Here is a 21,669-nt window from a genome sequence, read left to right on the forward strand (position 1 = left end):
GCTAATCCTAAAGACCCGCGTTCGAGACTGTTCCATGCCAAGTGTGGAATCACACATAGGCCCATTTTTGGGTAGGATTTTTTTTTTCTTTGTATTTGCATTCATTTCCTCGTTATTTTTGCTGATACGAAGTAAAGGAAAGTCAACAAAGGATTAATATGAAATGTTTAATATAAACAAATGTGTAAATTCATAGACTCCAGATAAGTTCCATAAATAACTGACAAACAAAGGTGTGTGTGTGTGTGTGTGTGTGTGTGCGTGTGTGTGTGTGTGTGTGTGTGTGTGTGTGTGTGTGTGTGTGTGTGTGTGTGTGTGTGTGTGTGTGTGTGTGTGTGTGTGTGTGTGTGTGTATAAACTGGGTATTGGATATATATTTATCTTTTATCATCAAAGTTAATAACTGTATTACAATCTTGAAATTTCTTCATGGAAACGGCAGCATTAATGATACTTTTGATAGTTTCAATAAATATATATTTTTTCGCACTCCATGAGCATTTATTGCTACTTAATCCCCAACTTATTCACAAGGCAGAGCGTACGACCAACATACAGAGTCCCATTGCCGACTCTGTCATAAGCTCTCTCCTGCGTGGTTGATTCTGTTGTTCAAGGCGGGGCATGGGGATTGCTATATATTGACCAATTCTCTATATATCATTCGCAAGTTATCCCGTAAATTTTTCTGGTACCATTGATGCCCTACCCTGCTATCGTGGCCAATATTGTGGGTATTATGTGTGTGTGGGGTGGGTGGGGGGAGGAGGAGGAGGAATCCGTGGATACAACTATCATCGTTCAAACTTTGATCATCATCATTATTATTGATAATGTTTATTATAATATTTTTTACCAAGAACTGTCTTCTTTACGTTCACATTCCGCCTTCCTTCATCCCCTAATTTTACCCAATGCTGCAACTGATAAGCAGAAGAATCAACTACATACAAATTAGATATACTCGAATGATAATTCATCGGTAAATAATGACTTGTAGATTATTACTTCCAGATATTATTTATGTTAGTATTCAGAAAAGCAAACTAGGTCGCGTGTAGAAATCTGAATAATACCTATGATAGAATTTTTCTTAAAATCTCGCAAACGATAATAATCAAGCAATATTTCTGTACCAAGTCACTTGAAATTTCTGATGGGTGAGCAGCAGTGTTGTGGTGAAATTATGTAGCTTGTATTGGCAAGTGTGGTGTTATATGTCACTATAATTAAAGGCTTTAATAACTCAAAAATTCCCGAAGCACAAGAACTCATTGTGGATTCAGACTGCGAGAAGTCATCAGTATAAGTAATTATAGTAGGGTTTAATTCATTATAAGTAACGAGAGAAAAATGACAATTCTAATCAAGTTTTATTTTAGGCTATTTTCGGTATTAAATATGAAATCTAAGCCTTTCACTCGTGCGTATGTATCTTAATTTTAAATAAGAATTTGACAAACGAATGCCACTTCTGTCAAGGTATAAAACTGCTCTGTGGCAACAACAAATGCAGCTTGTGCGTGCAGACAAAGACTGCAGCGCTAAACGAATACAAACCTTTAAATACATTTACATATGCAACGGAGATAGCAAAACGGAAAGAAAACAATGTATAACACGAGGTATTTGGTTGGCAAGAGGAATACAACAGTAAACAGAACAGGTTTTTCGCTTCTTGTCTTCAGTGATACATTACTCTCGACCCTTCGTTATCGTTATAAGACTATTCACAAGCTTCCACACCTAGAGTCATCAATTCCGTACAGTAAGGAAAATTTGTCAGCCTAGAGACATTTAAATACTTTCCGAGAAAAATAAGTTTGATAAACATTTTCAAGTGGTAATTCAACGTTGAATCTGTCAAAAATCCTCATTCTGCTGGAGTTTGCGTTATAAAATTTCATAGTTTCAGTGTGGCGATAACAAAAGAATTGCATATTGGAAATTATATATGTATTTCATATTAGTTTCGGCTGGTATGTCACTAAGAAAATTCAGGGGTAGAGCAGATCCGCTAATTCTCCAAATGCGGTGGCCAGAATTAGACGAAAAATCAAAACTGATTGATGCGGCCTGATATGAATGGCTAAATACCACATAACAATTGTCTTTGTGTTAAAGTACTGCTAGTGATTGTCGTTTCTTGTTCATTCATTCCTTATTCTTTATTACGATGCTCATTAATGTCGTTAGTTTATTATCAATAATGTTTGTCTTCCATTAATGTATTTTTATTATTCATTATTAATAAAGTACTTTCATTACTGTATTGTAATCATTTTTATAATGTATGAAAGTCCTCTCTCATTATCAGTTATCAAATCACCTCTACTGTTTATAAGTATTTATTAACGGTCAAAACTGCAATATATCACCCTAATCCCTAACAAAGAAATTACAAAATATAAAAAAAAACACCAATTAGAAGAGATCTTGCCCAGGCCTATGGCAGTGGAGTGGGTGGGGGGGGGGGGGGTCAGCAATATGAACAACCAAATAGGCTTGCAATATACCACAACCTTTTATGAGCTATAATCCCTTTAGTCTAAGGCTATATTCATAGAGGGCTGAGAGAAACATACGGGTGAGAAGGACAGAAGGGTGAGATCTGATTTTGGAGGGTCAAGGAGCAAATACGGGGGTAAGGTATAAGCCATGGAGGAACGGAATGGACAGAAAACGGAAGAGAGGTGGGAGATGGGGAAAAGGCGAATGGGAGAGGAGGGTAACCAGGCGAATGCAGAAAGAAGTAGGTAAACGTGGATAAGCAAAGACAGGAAGCAGTGATCATGGGATAGTTTGGTGAGGGAAAGTCTATGCAAAGACCACAGTGGTGCAGTCTATCAAGATGAGCAAGGAAGGAAGTTGAGGCAGAGGAGTAGATATGGCATCCATAATCGTGAATGGAGAGGATCAAGGTAATGTGAAGGTGGAGGAGAGTTTTGCGATCTGAGTCTCAGGATATATGAGAAAGTTTGTAAGATTCGGGGGCGGCGGCGAGCCTTTTTTTTTTTTTTTTTTTTTTTTTTTTTTAATTCAAAATATATGGTCTCGCCAGGTCAATTTGAAGTAAAAAAAAAAAAAAAAAAAAAAAAAAAAAAAAAAAAAAAAAAAAAAGTTGCCAGAGGAACGGTATTGGAGTGGAGTTTCATAAAAGGAGAGGAGGTTAGGGACCTACACGTGCGCGAGAGAAAAGGATGGAGAAAGATTTGGAGGTAGAAAGGCGGAAGTCATGGTTAATGGCTCAGGAAGATACTAATGATATTGCAGACTGAAGGAATTAGCGGAGATTTGGTATGGATGTGCCAGAGGCGAAGATGGTTAAATCATCAACATAGTGATGATCAGGCTTCTGGTCCATTGTGGGACATTTGAACTGAGGAAAGAAGGGTGTGGAATAGGCAATTTTGACCTGGAAAGTGCGTCTGGTGAGGGAAGACTTTATAAAGACACCCACGTTTCCGTGTATGTCTAGGGAGGACAATTGTTGGAGAATATGGTATCGCCATGTGATATATGCTTTTTGTAGGTCAAAGATTATGGCTAATATGGATTCATGGCGTGCAAGTACAGATGTAAGAAGCGTCTTGAAATGAGCAAGGTGGTCAGCTGTACTTCGGGCACGGCCGAAACCAAACTGGAAAGGGGAGAGAAGATGGAGAGATTCAAGACACCACATTAAGTGGAAGTTAACCATTTGCTCTAGTAGTTTGTACAAGCAGCTAGTTAGACCGATGGGGCAGTAATCTTGAGGGAGGGTACCCAATTTATTGGCTTTTATAAAGGGGAGGATAAGAGCTCCACGACAATGAGAAGGAAAACTTCCTGACTTCCATATGTGGTTGAAAATAGTTAGGAACAATAGAGGACGATGGAAGGTGACGGAACATATGGTAGCGAATACCGTCTGATAGTTTTATGGATCTAATGCCAAACAGCTGAAACTGATATAGATGTAATTGAGGAAAATTTTGCCAGTCATTTGTTTTACTGTTCTGGATTGTACAAAGAGAGGCGAAGGCTCTTTTAAAGGAGATAAGGGCTGATAGTTGATTAGGGGTGCCTCATTTGTAGCAATAACTGTTCCAGGCTGTATGTTTTAAGCAAAGAGCTTTGGTGCAATTCTATCGGTGATAGAATAATCCCAAAGAGTGTGGCAGCAGTTAAAATCAACTACAAGGAAAGGTGGCTGGAGTTGGGAAATAGTTTCACAGGCAACAAAATCAATGGGGTGGGAAGAGGAGAAGTAGATTGAAATAACTGATCCAACGGTGAAGAAAGATGCGAATAACTGCATATGGGACAGTGGTTTGAAAGGGAGGTATGACACGGTGTTTTCTGATGGATAAGTATTGACGAGACAAAGGGAGCGTGAGAAAGAGAAAGTGGAAATTGGGAACTGGTTTAGGAGGATGTGTAAGAAAAGTCTCTTGGAGGCAGATAATGGATGGGTTATAAGAAAAAAGGACATGAAGGTCAGGTTTGCGAGACTAAAAAACGCGAATATTCCAATGTAGGAGAGCTGTGCCTTAATTAATCTATGAGCGATCATAGTTACAGTGTGTGCTGGAGAATTTGAAGGGGTGGGCGCTAGGAGGTGAGGTAAAGAATGAGAAGGGGGAGGTGGTGTAGTATCAGGAGGAGTATCGCATGGTGGAGGGTCTGGGGAAGGGTATAGTTGTGACATAAGGGATTCACTTGTGTATCCACAAGGGAGTGGATATTGTAAGTGGAGCTGGAGCTGGGGAGATGGGCTGTGTTGGGGATAAGGAAGGGGTGTAGGGGAAAATGAGGAGGATGGATATCGGCAGTCACTCTGGGTGTGGAGGGAGCAGAAGTTTTAGAATTTGCAGGTGGATGAGGGGTTTCGGGGCCAATTTGGGACAGATAGTTTTGAATATCTTCAAGAGTTTCTGTATTGAGTTGGTTGGGGAGTTCTGCGAGACAAAGCTTTTCTTATGAAGGGGGGGGGGGGGGGAGACTGGTGTCTGAGTAGAGGCAAAGGTAGGTGGAGGTGAGTGTGTGGTAGGAGAAGATGGAGTGGAACATTTAGTCTGCTGCGGGTAGTGCAGGTAGGGAGAGAGGAAGGTGTTGGGGAGTGTCTGGATTTAGAATAGCAAAAGAATTTGACTAGGGAAAGTAGGAAGTAGGAGGTAGAAGTGGGGAAGTAAGATGGAAGAGGGATAGGTATAGGAGAGGGTGTAGGAACATCTTGGGAGGGAGGGGAAGGGGCAGAGCGAGTGACAGTACTAGAGTAGGGAGTAAGAGAAAAACCTCGTTGATGTGCTTCCTGTCTGGCTTCACGCAGAGTGAGACCAAGTCTGAGCCTAGGTAGGGCAGCTCCTATAAAATACATTATGGGGGATGCAGCAGTTGGCACATGTGACTGTGCAGAGCAGTTTGATCGGTTATGACCAGGTTGGGCACATAGAGGGGATCGGACTGTGGAACAGCAGTGTCTATCAGGATGTTCTAAACGCCAACAGTTTGACATTGATGGGGGAGGAGGTTGATATGGTCTGACAGGGAGATTCTCCACCAATGTAAACATGAAAGGGAAGATCATGTCTATGATAAGTAATTTTGGCAATGTTAGTGGGATTCTTATGATGACCTCTAGGAGGAATGGAGAAGTACTGTATCGATATCACAGTCCATAAGGCAGGTGAGCAAGAATGGGGTTGCCTGAGAGATCAGTTAGAGTTGATAATGCTATAGCATGATTTTCAAATGTAACTGACAATACGGGAACGATCGGGTCCGCTACGGAAAGACTTGCCTACTTGGTTTTGGAGACATTGCTGGAAAAGAAGAGGGTTGTCAGAGTAAGGAGCTGTAGGGGGGTCCTATTTGGCTAGGCTAAAATGAGTAATTGTAGAGATGGGTGTGGTAAAAGGATGGGGACGTATGGCTGTAAAGTAGTAATAAGGGAGGATGGGGTGATTGATGAAGATTGTGGGGGTAGCAGTGATGAAATTGAGAATGTTGGTAGTATAGGAATGTCTCCTGGAGATTGAGTGTTGACTTGGGTGGATAATGTACTAGTAAACATTGAGGAGGGGGTAATAGTTGCAGTGTTCAAAGTCGTGGTCAAAGGAGAGCCTGGGGTCGGGGAGCCCTTACCCCTCAGGGTCCCCTTGAGGGGTAAGGGCTAAACAACTAAAACAGGGGGATACCATGCCCATGGCTCCCTTGGGCCATTCAGGACTGGCACAAAATCATCCTTTCATCCTTTCAGCACGGCTCTCACACCTTAAGAAGGGAATAGTAAAAGGGATGGAAACGAAAAAGGAGGAGAAAAAGACCATGCAGATTTAGTGGCGTCGAGGGCTGAGCCCCAAGGCGGGTGGTATCTCCAGCATTGTGTCCCAGTCATCGAATCCTAAGTCCCCCACGACAACAACGGGTAAGGGATTAAGGGGGATCTCTTATAGAAATGGGGGGGGGGGAGTGTTTTTAGCGGTTTTCGAGATTATGAGGGCATGTAAGGACCACCGAAAAACGGAGAAAAATGGACATCGTACCATCTGGCATTCTGAAAGCATTGCAGGGACATCTGATCTGAAACCATATAAAGTCTATAATCGACTGTCGCGGAGAGAGCAGGTTACAATAACCAATAACATGGGATACCAGTATACTATATTTTATGTATAGGATGTAGTTTTGGAGGTAAAGCCAGTCTCATATCACCAATGCAAAGTGTGCAAGGCGCCTAAATCGCATAATTTTACAAATTATGCATCCTATCGATGAAATAGCAATTTCCAGAGACCAGCACTTGCTGGTTACATTAATTTTATTATAGACACTAGTGTTGTCTTTGATATGATTAGTGATATAAAAGTTTTTTTTTTTTTTTATCTAGTTATGTGAATGATGTAAGCACAATGGCACAACCCTTCAGCCATGTATAACCAAAGTTTGACTGACAGCCCTCTACAACAAATAGAAGTACAGCCAGTTTGGATAGATGTTATTGAATCTTACCCTGGCTTTGTGTAGGGCATGTACACTTCTGTAAATAAATTTATCAAATCACTTACATCCTTTATTGAGGATGGTTCGCTCTCAGACATTTGCTAATTACAAGAAATTTGCTTATTATAGGAAATACAGATTAAAGTCCATTCTTAACACTGGAGGAAAATGCTTGAACAGTAATACATTAAAATTCTAACTAGTTATATTCTGTTGGTCTGTATGTTTTACTCTGAACGAATGCATGAACTAATTTGCCGCAGTTCCTATGTCTACTCCTATTGTGCGCGCACCGTATATTTAATTAACTTTTGGCATTTTTCAAAAACAGTTAATGCCATACAATTGTGTGGCAAGATCATTTTCAAGACAGGTTCTTCCTATGAAAGAAAACAAAATCGACAGTTCACGACTCTTGCCTTGATCCCGGGTAACACGCGCTGACGGAAGAGCTTTCATCTTCTGTTCTTCCTCGCTGAAGAGGCCTTGGGGAGAAGGCCTCCTGGACTGAGGGTTGGGGCTGTGGGACTGGAGGCGCTTCGATCTGTCTCTCTTATCCTGGGGAGAAGAGAAAGGGGAAAGGTCGTGAATTACCTGCCACGTCATTTCTTTATGGATTATAAGGATTTTCATTCGTGATTAATATGAAAGCTTCTACTTTATGTGCTAACGCATCGTTTGCCTGGAGATTCACTCACTCAACTTCCTCCCTCACTCACATTCACAAACCAAGTCGTCTAACAAGCAAGAATACAAAGGTCGGAGAAAGTTCCAATAATGGTTTGATCAGCGATTACTGTTTGTCTAGCTTTTCAAATACACCCTGCTGGATTATGGACGAAGTGTAGAAAACTTGAAAGACTGTTTAGAGACAGAAAAAAACCTGTGGGTCACCAATTATCGGTACCGATGGCCACATTTTATTTTCTACCATTCATATGTAATGAAATTGATTCGCCAAGTCCCCCCCCCCCTCCCCTACAATCTGGGCTCCAATAACAAGGATAAAAAGTAGCAAGGAAAGCGGGATTAAGAAAGAAAAGAAAAGAAAAAAAAAAAGAAAAACTATGGCACAGAGAAAATACAAGAATTGATAACTAAATATCTAAGGAGTGGATACTGCCCCTTAAATCCAGGCCTGGAAGACATGATACATCCTCGTCACATGATCGTCTTCCACGGAAATCTGGGGGAGGTGACACGTAGCGGGAAAAACGTGGGGGGGGGGGGGGGAATCTCTGACAAATCCTAATATTTCTATACGTTTAAATCTATTTCCTTTGCATTCCCCCCGAACTTCCTTTGTATACTCAGGTGCTTCATGTCTTACGCTCAACAATATTTCATAGCTGTGTAACATACGATAGCTGTGCGTGTTTTTCGTTTAATTCCATACACTGTTATAGTATTGAAGCAAGACGCTTGCGGTTTTCGGTTTTAATTTCCCTATCCGCTAAGAGAAAAGAAAAAAAGTGAATTTATCACCTAGTTCCAATAAACCTAATCCTGACGGACATACTCATGATATTACCTCATCTCTGCCGCCACCACCACCACCTCCGTCATCGCCTCCACCACCTCCTCCATCTTCGCATCCACCACCGCCTCCACCACCGCCTCCACCACCACCTGCATAGCCGCCTGCTGCTCCTCCGTCAGACAGAGGTACAACTTCGGATGGCCCTCTGGCTTGGATCACAAGATTCCACGGCTTGTAGGCCATGCACAGCATCACGGCAATTATGACTACGATGACCATGACCGTTGCTCCAGCTGCAGCCGCCACATAGTCCATCTGGGAGGTAAGGATACAAGTTTTTCATTCGGGTGGTAAAAGTTTATAAGAGGACCGCACCCGTCAGAGACAAAGTCCCGAACGCCAGCCAACAATCTTAGATTTATTCGCTCCGTCGTGATAATATATTTTCCTTATAAAAGATTGCTGGTTGAAACAACCATTACCGATGGCGATATTTGGTATTCCACAAATTAAAATCACTACATATCGGTAACATTAACCTTGAAAATTGACCCAACAGTCGGTTTGAAAGCCCCGATATTGACCGCACTAAGACTGGGAAAATCTCACAACATTGTCATATCGAAAGGAAAAAAACATTTATACGAAATCATATGCTACTGCAAAGAATAGTTGGTGAAAAATGCTACGAGTAGACTGTCACGCGTTAAGACTTCAGTCTTAGTTGCACCGAAAAAAACTGCGCGATAAAACTGCATCTGTAGGTCAAAGTCAAAAGTTATTATGCACGTACTTTTTAGAACATTACCCATTACAGTGTTATCGATAAATGTTTATTATAGTAGGTAAAGGCAATTTTTGCAACACTAAAAGCGGCCAGGCTGACCTCTTGCTCGTTTTTTTTTCTTACGAATCGTCTTTCAATTTCAAACAAGAGTTATTGTGCTGCTCATCTGTATCTCCACACTGACGGTATGTGTCTTTTTTCTATAACAATGTGTCACTTGGCACGAAGTGCTAATAAAGGGGGGTTACAGGGGGGTTACAGGGGCTCGCCCCCCCCCCCCTGGCTAGGGAATAAATAGAAGATAGGTAAGGTTGAGTCGGCTTTCTAGGTCGCATGATACAATGTTTACTTACGTGCAGCTAAACAGTTTATTATAATTGCATTGTTCAAAATGTAGCTCGCCTTATCTGAAAACTGACTTTTTGCGCATATCGTTTTTTTACTCGGAGTTATTTTATTGTCTCCGTCGGACAAAGTTTGGGTTTTCGAAAATTTATTTTTTTAACGTTTTATAAACAATTTTCTTCGAATTGTGCAGGTTCCTGTTGACATCCATCCATTATCTCCCCCCTTCAACCCCCGGTTCCCCACACATCCCCCCCCAAGATCGCTGGGTAGAGGAAAGATAAACATTCTGGTTTTGTTAGCGTCACTCTCGGTAACAGTTACCCCTTTATAAACTGCATTGCATTCGCTATATTCTCTATTTTCGATATTCAATCAATAACAAATACCATTATTTACAATATGGACGCACTCGCCAGACTAGAGTTTTCACCTCGGTATACACGGCAAGAAACTCGGGAGCGGTGCTTTTCGCCACCCTTTCCCTTATATTTGTTGCGCTATCGCTCGTGTCTGCAAATTACTACTTGTGCCGAGGACTGTAAAGTTTAGCCCTCTGCCAGAATATCATCAATTTACCCTTCTCATGTGCGCCCATACCGTATAGATTAACCTTTCAGTCTAAAAACATCTGCCATGTGTAACACAGACCCATTACTGTTTATTTGCTTACCTTCTATTTTCAGGTCAGCTCAGCGAGATTCGCGCATACTGCAGTTACAGAGCAACCGGAATGACGTAGCAGCTCAACTCAACTTTTTGGGACAATCTGCTTACTGGCCAAAAAGTATAAACAATCTGCTAGTCTCAGGAGGAGTGGCTACCTTCACGATGCAAACATGAAAGGAACTGCTTGTTAACTGTCGTTTCCATTAAATATCGTTAATGCTTTTATTATAATTTCTAACCTAGAGGTGACCAGCGGCTGAGCAACTGATACGGCACAGCATAATTACGAGTCGAATAAGTACGCATAGAATATAAAATATTCTTGAAATGGTAATTTTGTCATTTGAAATATGCATTACGACGTGATACCTTTGTAGTAAACGTAATGGACGCCAGAATGTTTCCAAATTTTGGATTGAATTCAGCAATTATTTACTAAAGCACTTCTTATAGCAACGATTATGCTGTTTTGCCATGGATTTATAACAATCACCAGGGGCAGGCAGAGTTAGTTCATACTTCTTTTTCGCATTTTCTTACATTAAAATAATCCCTTGCTATACTGAAGTATCGTTAAGACCAATTAAAGGGCAATGTTTTTTTTTTTTTTTACTTAATAGGCTGACCTACTTAACCATTTTACTTCGTTTATAACTTTCGTTTCTTTCTGATTTTCGTTTTTTACGTTATTTTTAGTTAAGCTAAGATAAAAAAAAAAAAGAAAAAAGTAGTCTAGGATGGTGGGGAGGGGGGGAGGGTACAAGGGGCACGTGTTCTCTCCTTTAGAGATGTGAATGAATAGCAGACAGATATATATATATATATATATATATATATATATATATACACACACACACACACACTCACACACACACTCACTCACTCACTCACTAACACACACGCACGCACGCACGCACACACATACATACATACACACACGCACGCATGCACGCACGCACGCACGCACGCACACAGATATATATACACACACAGATATATACACATACTCACTCACTAACTCACTCACTCACACACACACAGACACACACACACACACACACACACTCACTCACTCACGCACACGCGCACACGCGCACACACACACACACACACACACACACACACACACACACACACACACACACACACACACACACACACACACACACACACACACACACACACACACACACACACACACACACACACACACACACACACACACACACACACACACACAGAGTATACACATGTTTGAATTTAAGACCAAGAAGAAATAGTCGTTCATTTGACTCAAATCTCGCGTCAAATGAGCCTCGAAATCCTTCGTCTGCGGAAAGTAAACACAGGGAGGCGGGAAGGCGAGAACTTGTGAGGATCTCTATTCTCGTTTTGGGTAATTTTCCGCCTGTGATAGGTTTCCGTTTGTGATAATTTTGCATTAACGGTTGGAAAATGTGAGGAAGAGTCTTTTATTTTCGGCTACTTTGATTATAAAATCGTTTGCATTTTATTAAACCATACTTTCAGTTGGTTATCTTGGTAATTTTTATAGTAAGCTCGACGCGAACCTGTGTTTGGTATCGTGGCATGGGTATACACAGGAAAGTGTAAATTTTTATAGTAAGTAGATGTTACATTACATTATTCAAGTCACTTTTCCTATCTGACTCTTTTTGGCAGTTTCCTTGCCCTTTGATTCTCGGCGGGGAATTTTGAATCGCTTTTTCTTGTGTGTTCTTATGTGGCATAAATTTCTGGGCTGAGTTGTTCAAAGTGGCCTGTATTTTATGAGTACCGTATTTTTGTCCAACCAGCTAGATATGGTATTTGTAATTTCCAGGGTGCTTTAGTCCCAGACTGGAAACTCCATACTGGAAACTTTGTCATGGTGAAGTTCTTCCTTTCTTATCTGTTAGCCATGTGAAGTTGTTAATGTGCCTGTTTACTGTGCATTTGAAAGATATATCAATTAAACTGAACCATTCTAGGATGGGCCATCAATGACAACCCATTTTGATTGTATAAAAACAATATATGAATAATGTATCATCCATCATAAATGTTACCTAATTGTGCAACAATGAAGTGCACATTTTTGGGTAAACTGAAAATTTTACTGTGCAAGGTATGACTTCTGAAAATAACTTGCCTGCTCATGTAAGAAAGATTCCACTCTGGTGCAAGCCCTGTCTTCCAGAATGCATGTGGTTTGTGGAGAAAGCCTGCTGACATTTGCCAACAGACACAGAGGCTGTAATTGCTTGATGCTGTATCACTAGTTGCTGCCAATATTACAACATTAGTTTGTGTCCAAAGGCTAAACTTATTATAAGTGGATAGTGAACTTAAAATGTACAATACTCTTACCAAGTTTGTTAGTATTGCCAGTGCATGGTTTTTAGTAAGGTTTATTGTAATGTAGTGTAGAATTGTAGGATATAAAGAAAACGAAATTATTGGAGATAAAGAACCAATGAAACCATACTATTAGGTAGTATGCAGTGAAATACAGATTTGTGGAAGATCTGGTATTACTTAATGTGGTCCTATTCCTTATATATATATATATATATATATATATATATATATATATATATATATATATATATAAGGAAAGCAAATATATGATAAAAAGCGAGTCTTTACTAAAGGATCAGTCTTTATTTTGACAGGGCCAATGAAGGCAGCTGAGAAGTGGCACTGAACCTCAGGAAAATGGCCCTGTGTGCCTTGCCAGCAGATACCATCCGTCTCATCAAGAGTACTCAGGTCATCACTACTCCGGTGTCCATCGTTAAGGAGCTTCTTGAAAATGCTGTTGATGCTGAGGCATCAACAGTGTCAGTAAGATTGGTGAGAAAGAGAAGATAAATTGTTTTTTGTAATTTTTCTGTTTGTGATATTGTTGTATTTTTTTGATACTGAGAAAATGACTAGGCCAAAAAAAAACTACAATTTATGTTTCTTTATGTAGTTTATGTAAAAAAACAACATGTATATAATTTTGTATTTTTTAACTGAGTGAATGGTTACTTATATATAATATATATATATATATATATATATATATATATATATACATATACTTATATACATATATACATATATACATATATACATATATATATATATATATATATATATATATATATATATATATATATGTATATTTTGTTGTGCTTATTTCTACTTAGAATGTGCTTGCTAAATTTTAGCATTACATTGAGTAATAGACTGCTTGAACATAATTTATATGTCATTTTTACCCAAGAAATGGTTTCATTGAATATATTGCATTTCTCATATTTATTTTATACATTTTTGTTACAAGCAATTTCAGACATTATTCTGCCTTATTAATTCTTGAACTTAGACCACAATTAGATTTTGTTGTATTCATTTAACCTCATTAGAGTTTGTCTATTGCTCTTTCTTTACATGAGTCTAAACCTAATTTGAATATAGAAATCTAACAAAACTTATTCTTGTGAAAATAATTAAATTCTAACTTAATCTAAGCTTGATTTAATCTATTTGATTATCCCCAGGTATAAAGTGCAAATGTAGAAGAAAGGTGTTTGATATTTCTTAAAATCATCTAAATACTTTGTGTGTATTTAAGATAATAAATAATATTTTTAAAATGTTAATTATCTTACATACATAATCTTTCATACACATCATTTTCTTCTTATATATCATCCTACATTTACTATTTTGCCTTTATAGGAGAACTACGGCTTTGTGAGGCTAGAAGTCCGAGACAATGGAAAAGGCATCAGCGAGGAGGATATCAAGGTCGTAGCAAAGCCCCATTTCACATCAAAGATTTCTTCTTTTGCAGATCTGTGTAAGTTTCATAACCTGTTTTACTTTGCAACAATTGTATTAAAAGTGGTTGGTTGAATAAGTTTGTGTTTTAGTCTAACTTGTAGTGTTTTATTCTGTGTTGCTGATTTGTTAGATTTTTGCTGTGTTGTATAGATGGGGATGAATTTCTGTCTGTGAGTACTAGTAGGTGGCTTGTTTTTATTTATAATGTTTTTATTGTTATTGTTGTTGTTGTCATTGTTGTTATTATTGTTATTATTATTATTATTATTATTATTATTATTATTATTATTATTATTATTATTATTATTACTACAATTTTGTTCTTTATTACTATCATTATTGTTGTTGTTGCTGTTGTTTTTATTGTTATTATGATTGATAATGATGATAGTATTACTATTATAAGTATTATTAGTAAGATAAAATTGTTTATAATTTTTATATTGTGCCTCAGAAATTGTTGAAGTTTAACAAGTAACTGCTCATTTCAAGTTTGAAAGTAGTTATAAGATGTAATGACATGATATACTAATCCACAGCTTCCTTGACTTCGTATGGATTCAGAGGAGAGGCTTTGTCCTCACTCTGTGCTGTTGCTGATGTTACTATCACCACCAAAACGAAAGAGAGTTCAATGGGCCACATTTACACATTTACACACCAGGGTGATGTGGCTACCAAAAAGCCAGCAGCTACTCCCAAGGGTAGGTGTGAGTGTGAGTTTCCAGGTTTCGTACAAACTAGTAGTGGACCTTGTATATATAAAGATGATCCATAATTAGGATTCACTTATGAAGTAAAGCAAATGATTTATTGAAAAAGGAAATGGAAATTGTAAGGAATGACATGGAAAAAGAATCGGTTAATATGGAAGCTGTAGCTATATTTTTAAAATGTTAATTATCTTATATTACCTTTTGCAGTTAAATGTGTTAATAATGTAGTTAGTAGGTATTTGATTATATCTTGGATTTCTTTGTGGCTTCAGGAACATCTATTGTAGTGAGCAACCTCTTCAAGAATGTGCCAGTAAGACGACAGTACTATAACAACCCAAAGCGACGGAAAGAGGAGTTAAAGAAAGTGGAGGATTTGATGCTGTCATTTTGTATTGCTGCTCCAGAAGTACACTTAACATTAGTTCATGAAAAGTAAGTTTATTAAAAAACAGTTGTATCTTGTCTTGGAAATGTGTTGTTGCTCTGTTGGTAATCTTGATTGGTTAACAAAAGAAGTGCTGTTTATGCCATTGGAAATCTTAAATGAATATAACGTTAATTAATAGGTCTAAATCTTCTGCTAGGGAGAAATCTTTCATTTATGGTAAAGCCTAATAAGATGAAGAAATATTAAATCCCTCATGAATAAGACCGCATACTGATACCAAAATTATTAGGCACTTGTAGCTGATACCAAGATAGTCATCAGCAACATTTGGCCTTTTGACCCAATAAACATTTAGTAGAATTGTAAATACCACCATTTGAAGTTAAAGAATATGAAGATCTTTCTTTTTGTTTCAGAAATACTATGATACAGAAGAACTCAGCTAAAGGCATTCAACATTCCCTCATGAATATTTTTCCTACAGTGTACAAGAAGTTGAAGGCAGAGTCAAAGGAAGTTGAAGGTGTATGTAAAATTACAAGGTTTTAAGAATGAGATCCCTATTATATAGATATATTATTATAATTATATTGGATTTATTATTATATCATTTATTTAATAAGTAATAGAAACATTATTTACTTTTTTTCACAGAAAATACTGCTACTGTTCAGCATTTATTTTATAAGAAAAGAGTGATCAGTTTTTTGGTGCTTGGTGGTGTAGGGATTCTATATTTTCTGTTCTCTATTTACATATCTTTCAATTTCAGGTAAAGTTAGAGGTTTATCTGCCTGATCGTGGCTTCTGCGCAGATCAGGCTACCAGTAGATCCTGTGCTGACCGTCTCTTTGTTATAGTAAACCGCCGTCCAGTTAGTCACAAATCCATGGAAAAGGTACTGGAAGTCATTAGTTACGTATGAATTAATTAGAGTAAGTAAGACAGTACCAAGTGATGACAGAAATATTTGCATGCTCGGCAGAAAATGAAAAACACAGAGGCAAAGAATTTTATAAAAACAAGATAATAAGCAACCAGCAAATTACAGCTTATAGTGGAGTGTATTTATTGAATGTTAAGTAATCTATCAAATTAACATCATATACTTGCCACATAACAAGCACTTCAGGACTTTATATAAGTTTTATTGGAAACTGCATGGAGAGGTTCAAATAATGGTATATCCTGCAGTGTACTGTAACAGAGCATTTTTTCTAAGGAATGAATATATTGATCATGTAACTATTATCAAATTATTACTAAATACCATCAGGTGTGTTATACTAATAAAGATTATTGAAATCCACCAGATGGTAAAAGCACACTTCAGCCAAGCTTCGGAAGGCTGCCATGGTCGCTACCCAATAGGAGTCATATCTCTGGTACTTTCGCCTGATGATCTTGATGTTAATTTAGAGCCTAACAAGAATAAGGTCCTGCTGAAAGATGAGGTAAGGTTAAAAGGAATTTGATTTACTGGTATAACTGTTTGTAATTGTTTTTTGGAGTATTTCTCTAAAGTTCTGCCAGAATGTAAGGTAGCATAATGCAGCAACAGTAAACATGCTTATACATATGTGACTAGTCTTCCTAACAAGGGATTGACATTTCTTTTATTGGGTCTTGTCAAATTTGTTAGGTACTGCTCATTTTATGTCATATCTAGAGTGGTAAAGGTCCAAGTTCTTTTCAGAGTAGGTATATATATATACCTATACCAGTAAACATAGTTATACAGTATGTCACATAAGATGAGTACAGAGAAAGGTTACAATAGAAATTATGTCAGAGCTAGTATTATCAGTAAGAACTCAACTCTCATTCATTAAAATCAAGAGTGCATATTCAATTATGTGATTAAAGTGTTCAAGCTAAAAGATAACTAATAACTTAGAAAAAAAAATCTTAACATACATATAAAATTACAATTTGTAGTTCTTGTAATCTATAATATAATGCTTACATACACATAGTTTTTAAAAGCCAAAAAGAAAAATATGTTTAATAATCCAAAATTATTCATGTGTTATATTGGTACAGTAAAAAATGTGATCATGGGCCATTTTTATTCAGCTACTTTTATTCAACAACAGACCAATGAAGTTGATGAATGTGATAGGACCACAGCTGTTTTTGTTTGTTTAGTGCAATTGAAGTATGGTTTTCCGTGGTTTAATCCATTTCTTTTCCACTTTAAATGGCAGATCTTTGTTGTCTGAGCAAATAGTTTGCCTATATTTTGCTTTTTGTTTGATAATTCTGTAACTGAAGCAAACTTGCTTTGAGAGGTGATTTTGAAGGAAAAGTACTTTGCCAAGGCTCAGTTGGCAGATAGGTTTCAAAAACACGTGTGTGGAATTCTACTTTTAGGTTCCAAGATGTTCAGATGAAGTATTTCATCTGAAAATTGGGCATTATATTGTTTTTACCTTGCATTTTTCTTGCTTTATTTATGTTTTTTTCTCAAATCCTCAGGAAACTGCACTTGAATCTTTAAAAGAAATACTAGAAAATATATATGGTCCCTTGGAAACGACAAAGAAGCCCAGTCACAAGAAAAATGGCTCAGAGTCTGTCGCTGCAGACACAGATATCACCTGCACCTTAGCATGTGTTACACAAAAGCAAGGATCGGACAGTAATTCCAGAAATGAATTAGAAATTTTGGATGAGTTTTTGGCAGAGTCTTTAAAGGAGGAAGAGAAACAAGAGGAACAGCATGTAAAAGCTGCAGATGGTTGCAAATTAGAGGAAAGGCTATCAAAAGATTACTGCATTTACAATGACAAAGAAAATGATAACTTTTTTGAAAATTGCAATCTTACCCCATCAAATGTTGATAATAGAACAACTAGGCCTATGCAAGTTAAAGATAGCCCAAACCCATTTAGTCAGCCTGCTACTAGAGATGAACAGTATTCTCATACTCCGCTTAGAGATAAAGTTTTAAAATTAGCTAAACCTGATGATGAAAGCAGGATAGAAACAGTTAGCAGGTCTTATCTGACAAGTACACAGGACTCCAAATCACATGAGCTAGGAGACAGACGGCTGCCATCACTCTCACTAAGCACAATCCATAGTGAAGGCAGCACACCAAAGAAACATAATGCTGGTGATGACAATTTGAGCTTCATATGTCCTTCTGAAAATACATTTTCCTTCAGTTCTAACTCATCTAAAAAGAGTTCCCACATTGAAGGAAGGCAAGAGGTTAGCAGCGAAGATTTTGATAAAAGCATGGACATTGCTTCTCATAAAGATGAAAACAAGCACACACAGCAGTCTCCCAGTAAAGACCTCTCGAGTCAATTACACAAAACAGTTGTGGGTGACGATGGTGTCCCAGTTTTTCAGATAAAGCCACTTGAAATGAATGATATTTCTGAAAGCTCAAGTGATCTGGTTCAGCCTTTACAAAATGCTAATAAAGTTAACCTTTCCAGTCGAGAAGTTCAACAAGATCTTTCTAAGGGTTCAGAAAGTGCTGTAACATCAAGAACAGAAGTCCAAGAAAAGCAGATTTCTTTAACCACTGAAAAGGAGAAAAGCAACCTTGCAGGCAGTTGGAGCAGGGGCCATTTAACCATGGGAGGAAACATACAGGTAAGCTTTTAAAGAAAGGGATGTGCTTCTCAGCTCTGTTAGAAATTTGTGCACTTTATCCTAGACTGAACCAAGTAATTTAAACAAAGAAATAGAAATAGAAGATTTTTGCTTTAATTACTAAATAAATAAACACTGTAAAATTACTGAAACCATTTCATCTATTTTTTTTTTTTCATTTTACTCTCTCATTCATCCACTGCCAATGTAGTATGTGTGTATATATTGATAAATATTTCAGACAGTCCAGATTGTGACTCCCAAGATCCAGGAAGACCATGTCCAAGAGACCCCAGTCACCACAAATGCATTCAAGCGCCTCCAGCCACCATCCCCTGGGAAGCAGCTCTCTCCAGTACCGAGCAAGAAAATGAAGCACGAGTCACTGAGTCCAACCAGTTATGAGTATGTGCAGGGGAAATCTGTGAAGAGACCTGCCAGTGCATTTATTCTTTATTCAAGAGATATTAGAAGAACAGGTAAGATATGACTGTTCTTTTTTGATATGTAAACTGTTTATATTTTTGGGATTCCTTTATCATAGTCTATTTCCATGATTTATTGGTTATGTTTGATCTGAATGTAGGAGTTGTTATCTTATTGCTCATGAGTATATGTAATTGAATATCTTATATTTATATTGAATTTAATATCTTATATTATATTTGTTGTGTTTTTTTTATTGATTACATTTAGTGAACTAATTTGTTGTTATTATTGTTATTGTTATAAATATAATTTTATTTGTTTACTGTTAGTAATCACAGTGATATTAACTTGACCAAAGAGTGTTATATATTGTTCCCCTTAACATTGTCACAATTGAAAATAAATTAAAAATTTGTTACAGCTTATATGTGTATGTATATAATTAGCCATTATCCATACCTTGACATTACAGTGTTACGTGAAAATCCTGGAAAAGATTTTGCCTTTATCGCTAGGGCCATGGCAGACAGGTGGAAAGTAGCTGATGCAGATACCAAGGAGTACTACAAAGGCTTATCTAATGAAGAAAGCAGAAGATATCAAGAAGAAATAAGGTCAGGAATATGTTGCAGAGCTAATGTTTTGGCAGTTTCTACCTCCGAGTGTATTCAAGTGCATGTTGATGTTTATTTTTTTTAAATATAAGGATCCTGAACCTAATAGTAATGCTAATTTAAATGGGAGTATATGATATATATGTATGAATGTGGGGAAAGGACTGACAAGTAATCGGGAAAATGTAATGAGAAGAGATATGTCTAATCTTTGGAATTATTTTAACTCAGTGGCTGTGGATGGTATGATATATATGTCCACGTCCACTGCAATTTAGGTAATAAATTGTGTTTACACATAGATGGCTCCACAAGTGCTTAGTTACCAACGTGTCAACTGTTATTCCTACTTATCTCACCCGTTAACCTTTTCCTTTGAGAAGAATCTTTTATATTATTTTACTGCTTTTATTGTCATTAGTATTTCAGTAATATAATAAGTATAATGTCAACAATAATAATAATCATATGGATATTGATAGTTTTGGAAGAAATGTTTTTTTCTGAAAATTCAAGGAATGCGGAAATCAAGTGCAGGCACAAGGGCCTTCTAATTATTTCCAAGGTGTTTGAGCACTTGTGGAATCATCTGTTTGCAACAAAATTCACCATAAATTACAGTGACATGGATTTATTAGGAATTTTATGGTTTGGAAGTGTTATACCTTCAGAAATTGACATTTCATAAATATATTGAATATAGTGTTTTTTTTTTGTTTCTTGGTTAGAAAAAGGTCCCACGATGCTACTTGGTTTTAATCTCTCAGTATTAACCTTTTTAATGAAAATTTACTTTTCAGAAAGATTCGTGAGAAACGTAGCCATAATGACTCCATCTTTGAAAAATCGAACATAAGTCGGGCCACTTTAGATAAGTGAGTAAATTGAGTGTATGACATTACAGTAGAAAATAGAAAATGTGGGATACCTCTCTCTAAGAGTCTTATCTTGATCTTTATTTATTATAGATATACCTTTAAAGACTGAATTTAATGTGTATATTTTTTTTTTTTTTTGTATTGAGAAGTTTCCTTTGTACATCTTACAACATTATTTTATGAAGAAATTTTATTGCAAAGACTGTATTTTACAAAATAATCGTTTGACTAAGTAATCATGCAAAGAATTCTTTAGGTATGATTTTTTAAGTTTAGAATTTTATTTGATATTGTCTGTTGCACAGTAGAGTAATATTAGTATTTACCTAATACCAACTTAACAGCATTAAATGTCATGGTTTCAGGTTTATGGGGCCACTAACACCAGTTGCCATTAAAGATGACGGAAAGAGACATAGAAAAGTGCCTGAGAATGTCAAATGTCCTTCGAGTAACAAAACTAAAAACATAGAGGTTGACATTGAAAAGATTAAGCAGCAGTTGAAGAAGAGATCCAGTCAGGCTAATAGCCCAGGTCCATTTGAGCTTATCGGGTCTCTGGCTAACTGTGGAGGATGGCTGTGTCAGGAAGGAGGAACTATTACTGCCCTCAACACAAGCAGGCTGCAGGAAACTGTTCTGTCTTGTACTCTCCTTAATACCTTCAACCTCACGCCAAAGGAATTGAAAGATTCCATACCCTTTAATGCAAGGTATCTAAATGTTGTGATAAATAAAGAGGTCTGGTATGAGATCTGTTAAGAGATTTTCGGATTGAATTCTAAATAGTGTTTGCTAATTTACTAATATTGTTCTCTACATCTTGTAAAAGAGGCAGAAGAAAAAAAAATGCTTATTTTTTCCATATTCATTTACCTGTGTAACTTTCATATATAGTGATATTTCTATGACCATTGCTCTTTCTAACAA

The 21,669-nt window shown here is 37.2% G+C and overlaps 2 protein-coding genes across 3 annotated transcripts in view; one reads left to right on the forward strand and one right to left on the reverse strand.

The window, feature by feature from the left end:
• Positions 1-7,041: 7,041 nt before the first annotated feature.
• On the reverse strand, positions 7,042-10,454 carry LOC125027525 (DEAD-box ATP-dependent RNA helicase 12-like). The gene is made up of 3 exons (XM_047616609.1): positions 10,270-10,454; positions 8,516-8,779; positions 7,042-7,542 (listed from the first exon to the last, which is right to left on the reverse strand). The coding sequence occupies exons 2-3, from the start codon at positions 8,777-8,779 to the stop codon at positions 7,306-7,308; spliced, it is 501 nt and encodes a 166-aa protein (XP_047472565.1). The 5' UTR covers positions 10,270-10,454; the 3' UTR covers positions 7,042-7,305.
• Positions 10,455-11,573: 1,119 nt separating this feature from the next.
• Positions 11,574-21,669, forward strand: part of LOC125027172 (PMS1 protein homolog 1-like) — an 11,283-nt gene continuing 1,187 nt past the window's right edge. Inside the window, exons 1-13 of one of the 2 annotated variants that reach the window (XM_047616077.1) lie at positions 11,574-11,661; positions 12,941-13,121; positions 13,998-14,118; positions 14,642-14,806; positions 15,091-15,253; positions 15,626-15,734; positions 15,982-16,107; positions 16,523-16,663; positions 17,688-18,818; positions 19,060-19,297; positions 19,720-19,861; positions 20,662-20,736; positions 21,105-21,452. In XM_047616077.1, the coding sequence (XP_047472033.1) occupies positions 12,984-13,121; positions 13,998-14,118; positions 14,642-14,806; positions 15,091-15,253; positions 15,626-15,734; positions 15,982-16,107; positions 16,523-16,663; positions 17,688-18,818; positions 19,060-19,297; positions 19,720-19,861; positions 20,662-20,736; positions 21,105-21,452 (2,897 nt within the window). In that variant the 5' untranslated portion in view covers positions 11,574-11,661; positions 12,941-12,983. The remainder of the gene's footprint in view (positions 11,662-12,940; positions 13,122-13,997; positions 14,119-14,641; positions 14,807-15,090; positions 15,254-15,625; positions 15,735-15,981; positions 16,108-16,522; positions 16,664-17,687; positions 18,819-19,059; positions 19,298-19,719; positions 19,862-20,661; positions 20,737-21,104; positions 21,453-21,669) is intronic. The other variant, XM_047616078.1, reaches the window with a different exon arrangement.

This window comes from Penaeus chinensis, chromosome 7 (assembly GCF_019202785.1).
Source record: "Penaeus chinensis breed Huanghai No. 1 chromosome 7, ASM1920278v2, whole genome shotgun sequence".
Classification (NCBI taxonomy): domain Eukaryota; kingdom Metazoa; phylum Arthropoda; class Malacostraca; order Decapoda; family Penaeidae; genus Penaeus; species Penaeus chinensis.

Bases quoted from the DNA above. Each gene is read 5' to 3' on its own strand.
- LOC125027525 (XM_047616609.1), bottom strand. From the start codon at position 8,779: ATGGACTATGTGGCGGCTGCAGCTGGAGCAACGGTCATGGTCATCGTA. The intron at 7,543-8,515 runs GTAATATCATGA...TCTTCTCCCCAG, and splicing joins GTGGTGGCGGCAGAGATGAG to GATAAGAGAGACAGATCGAA.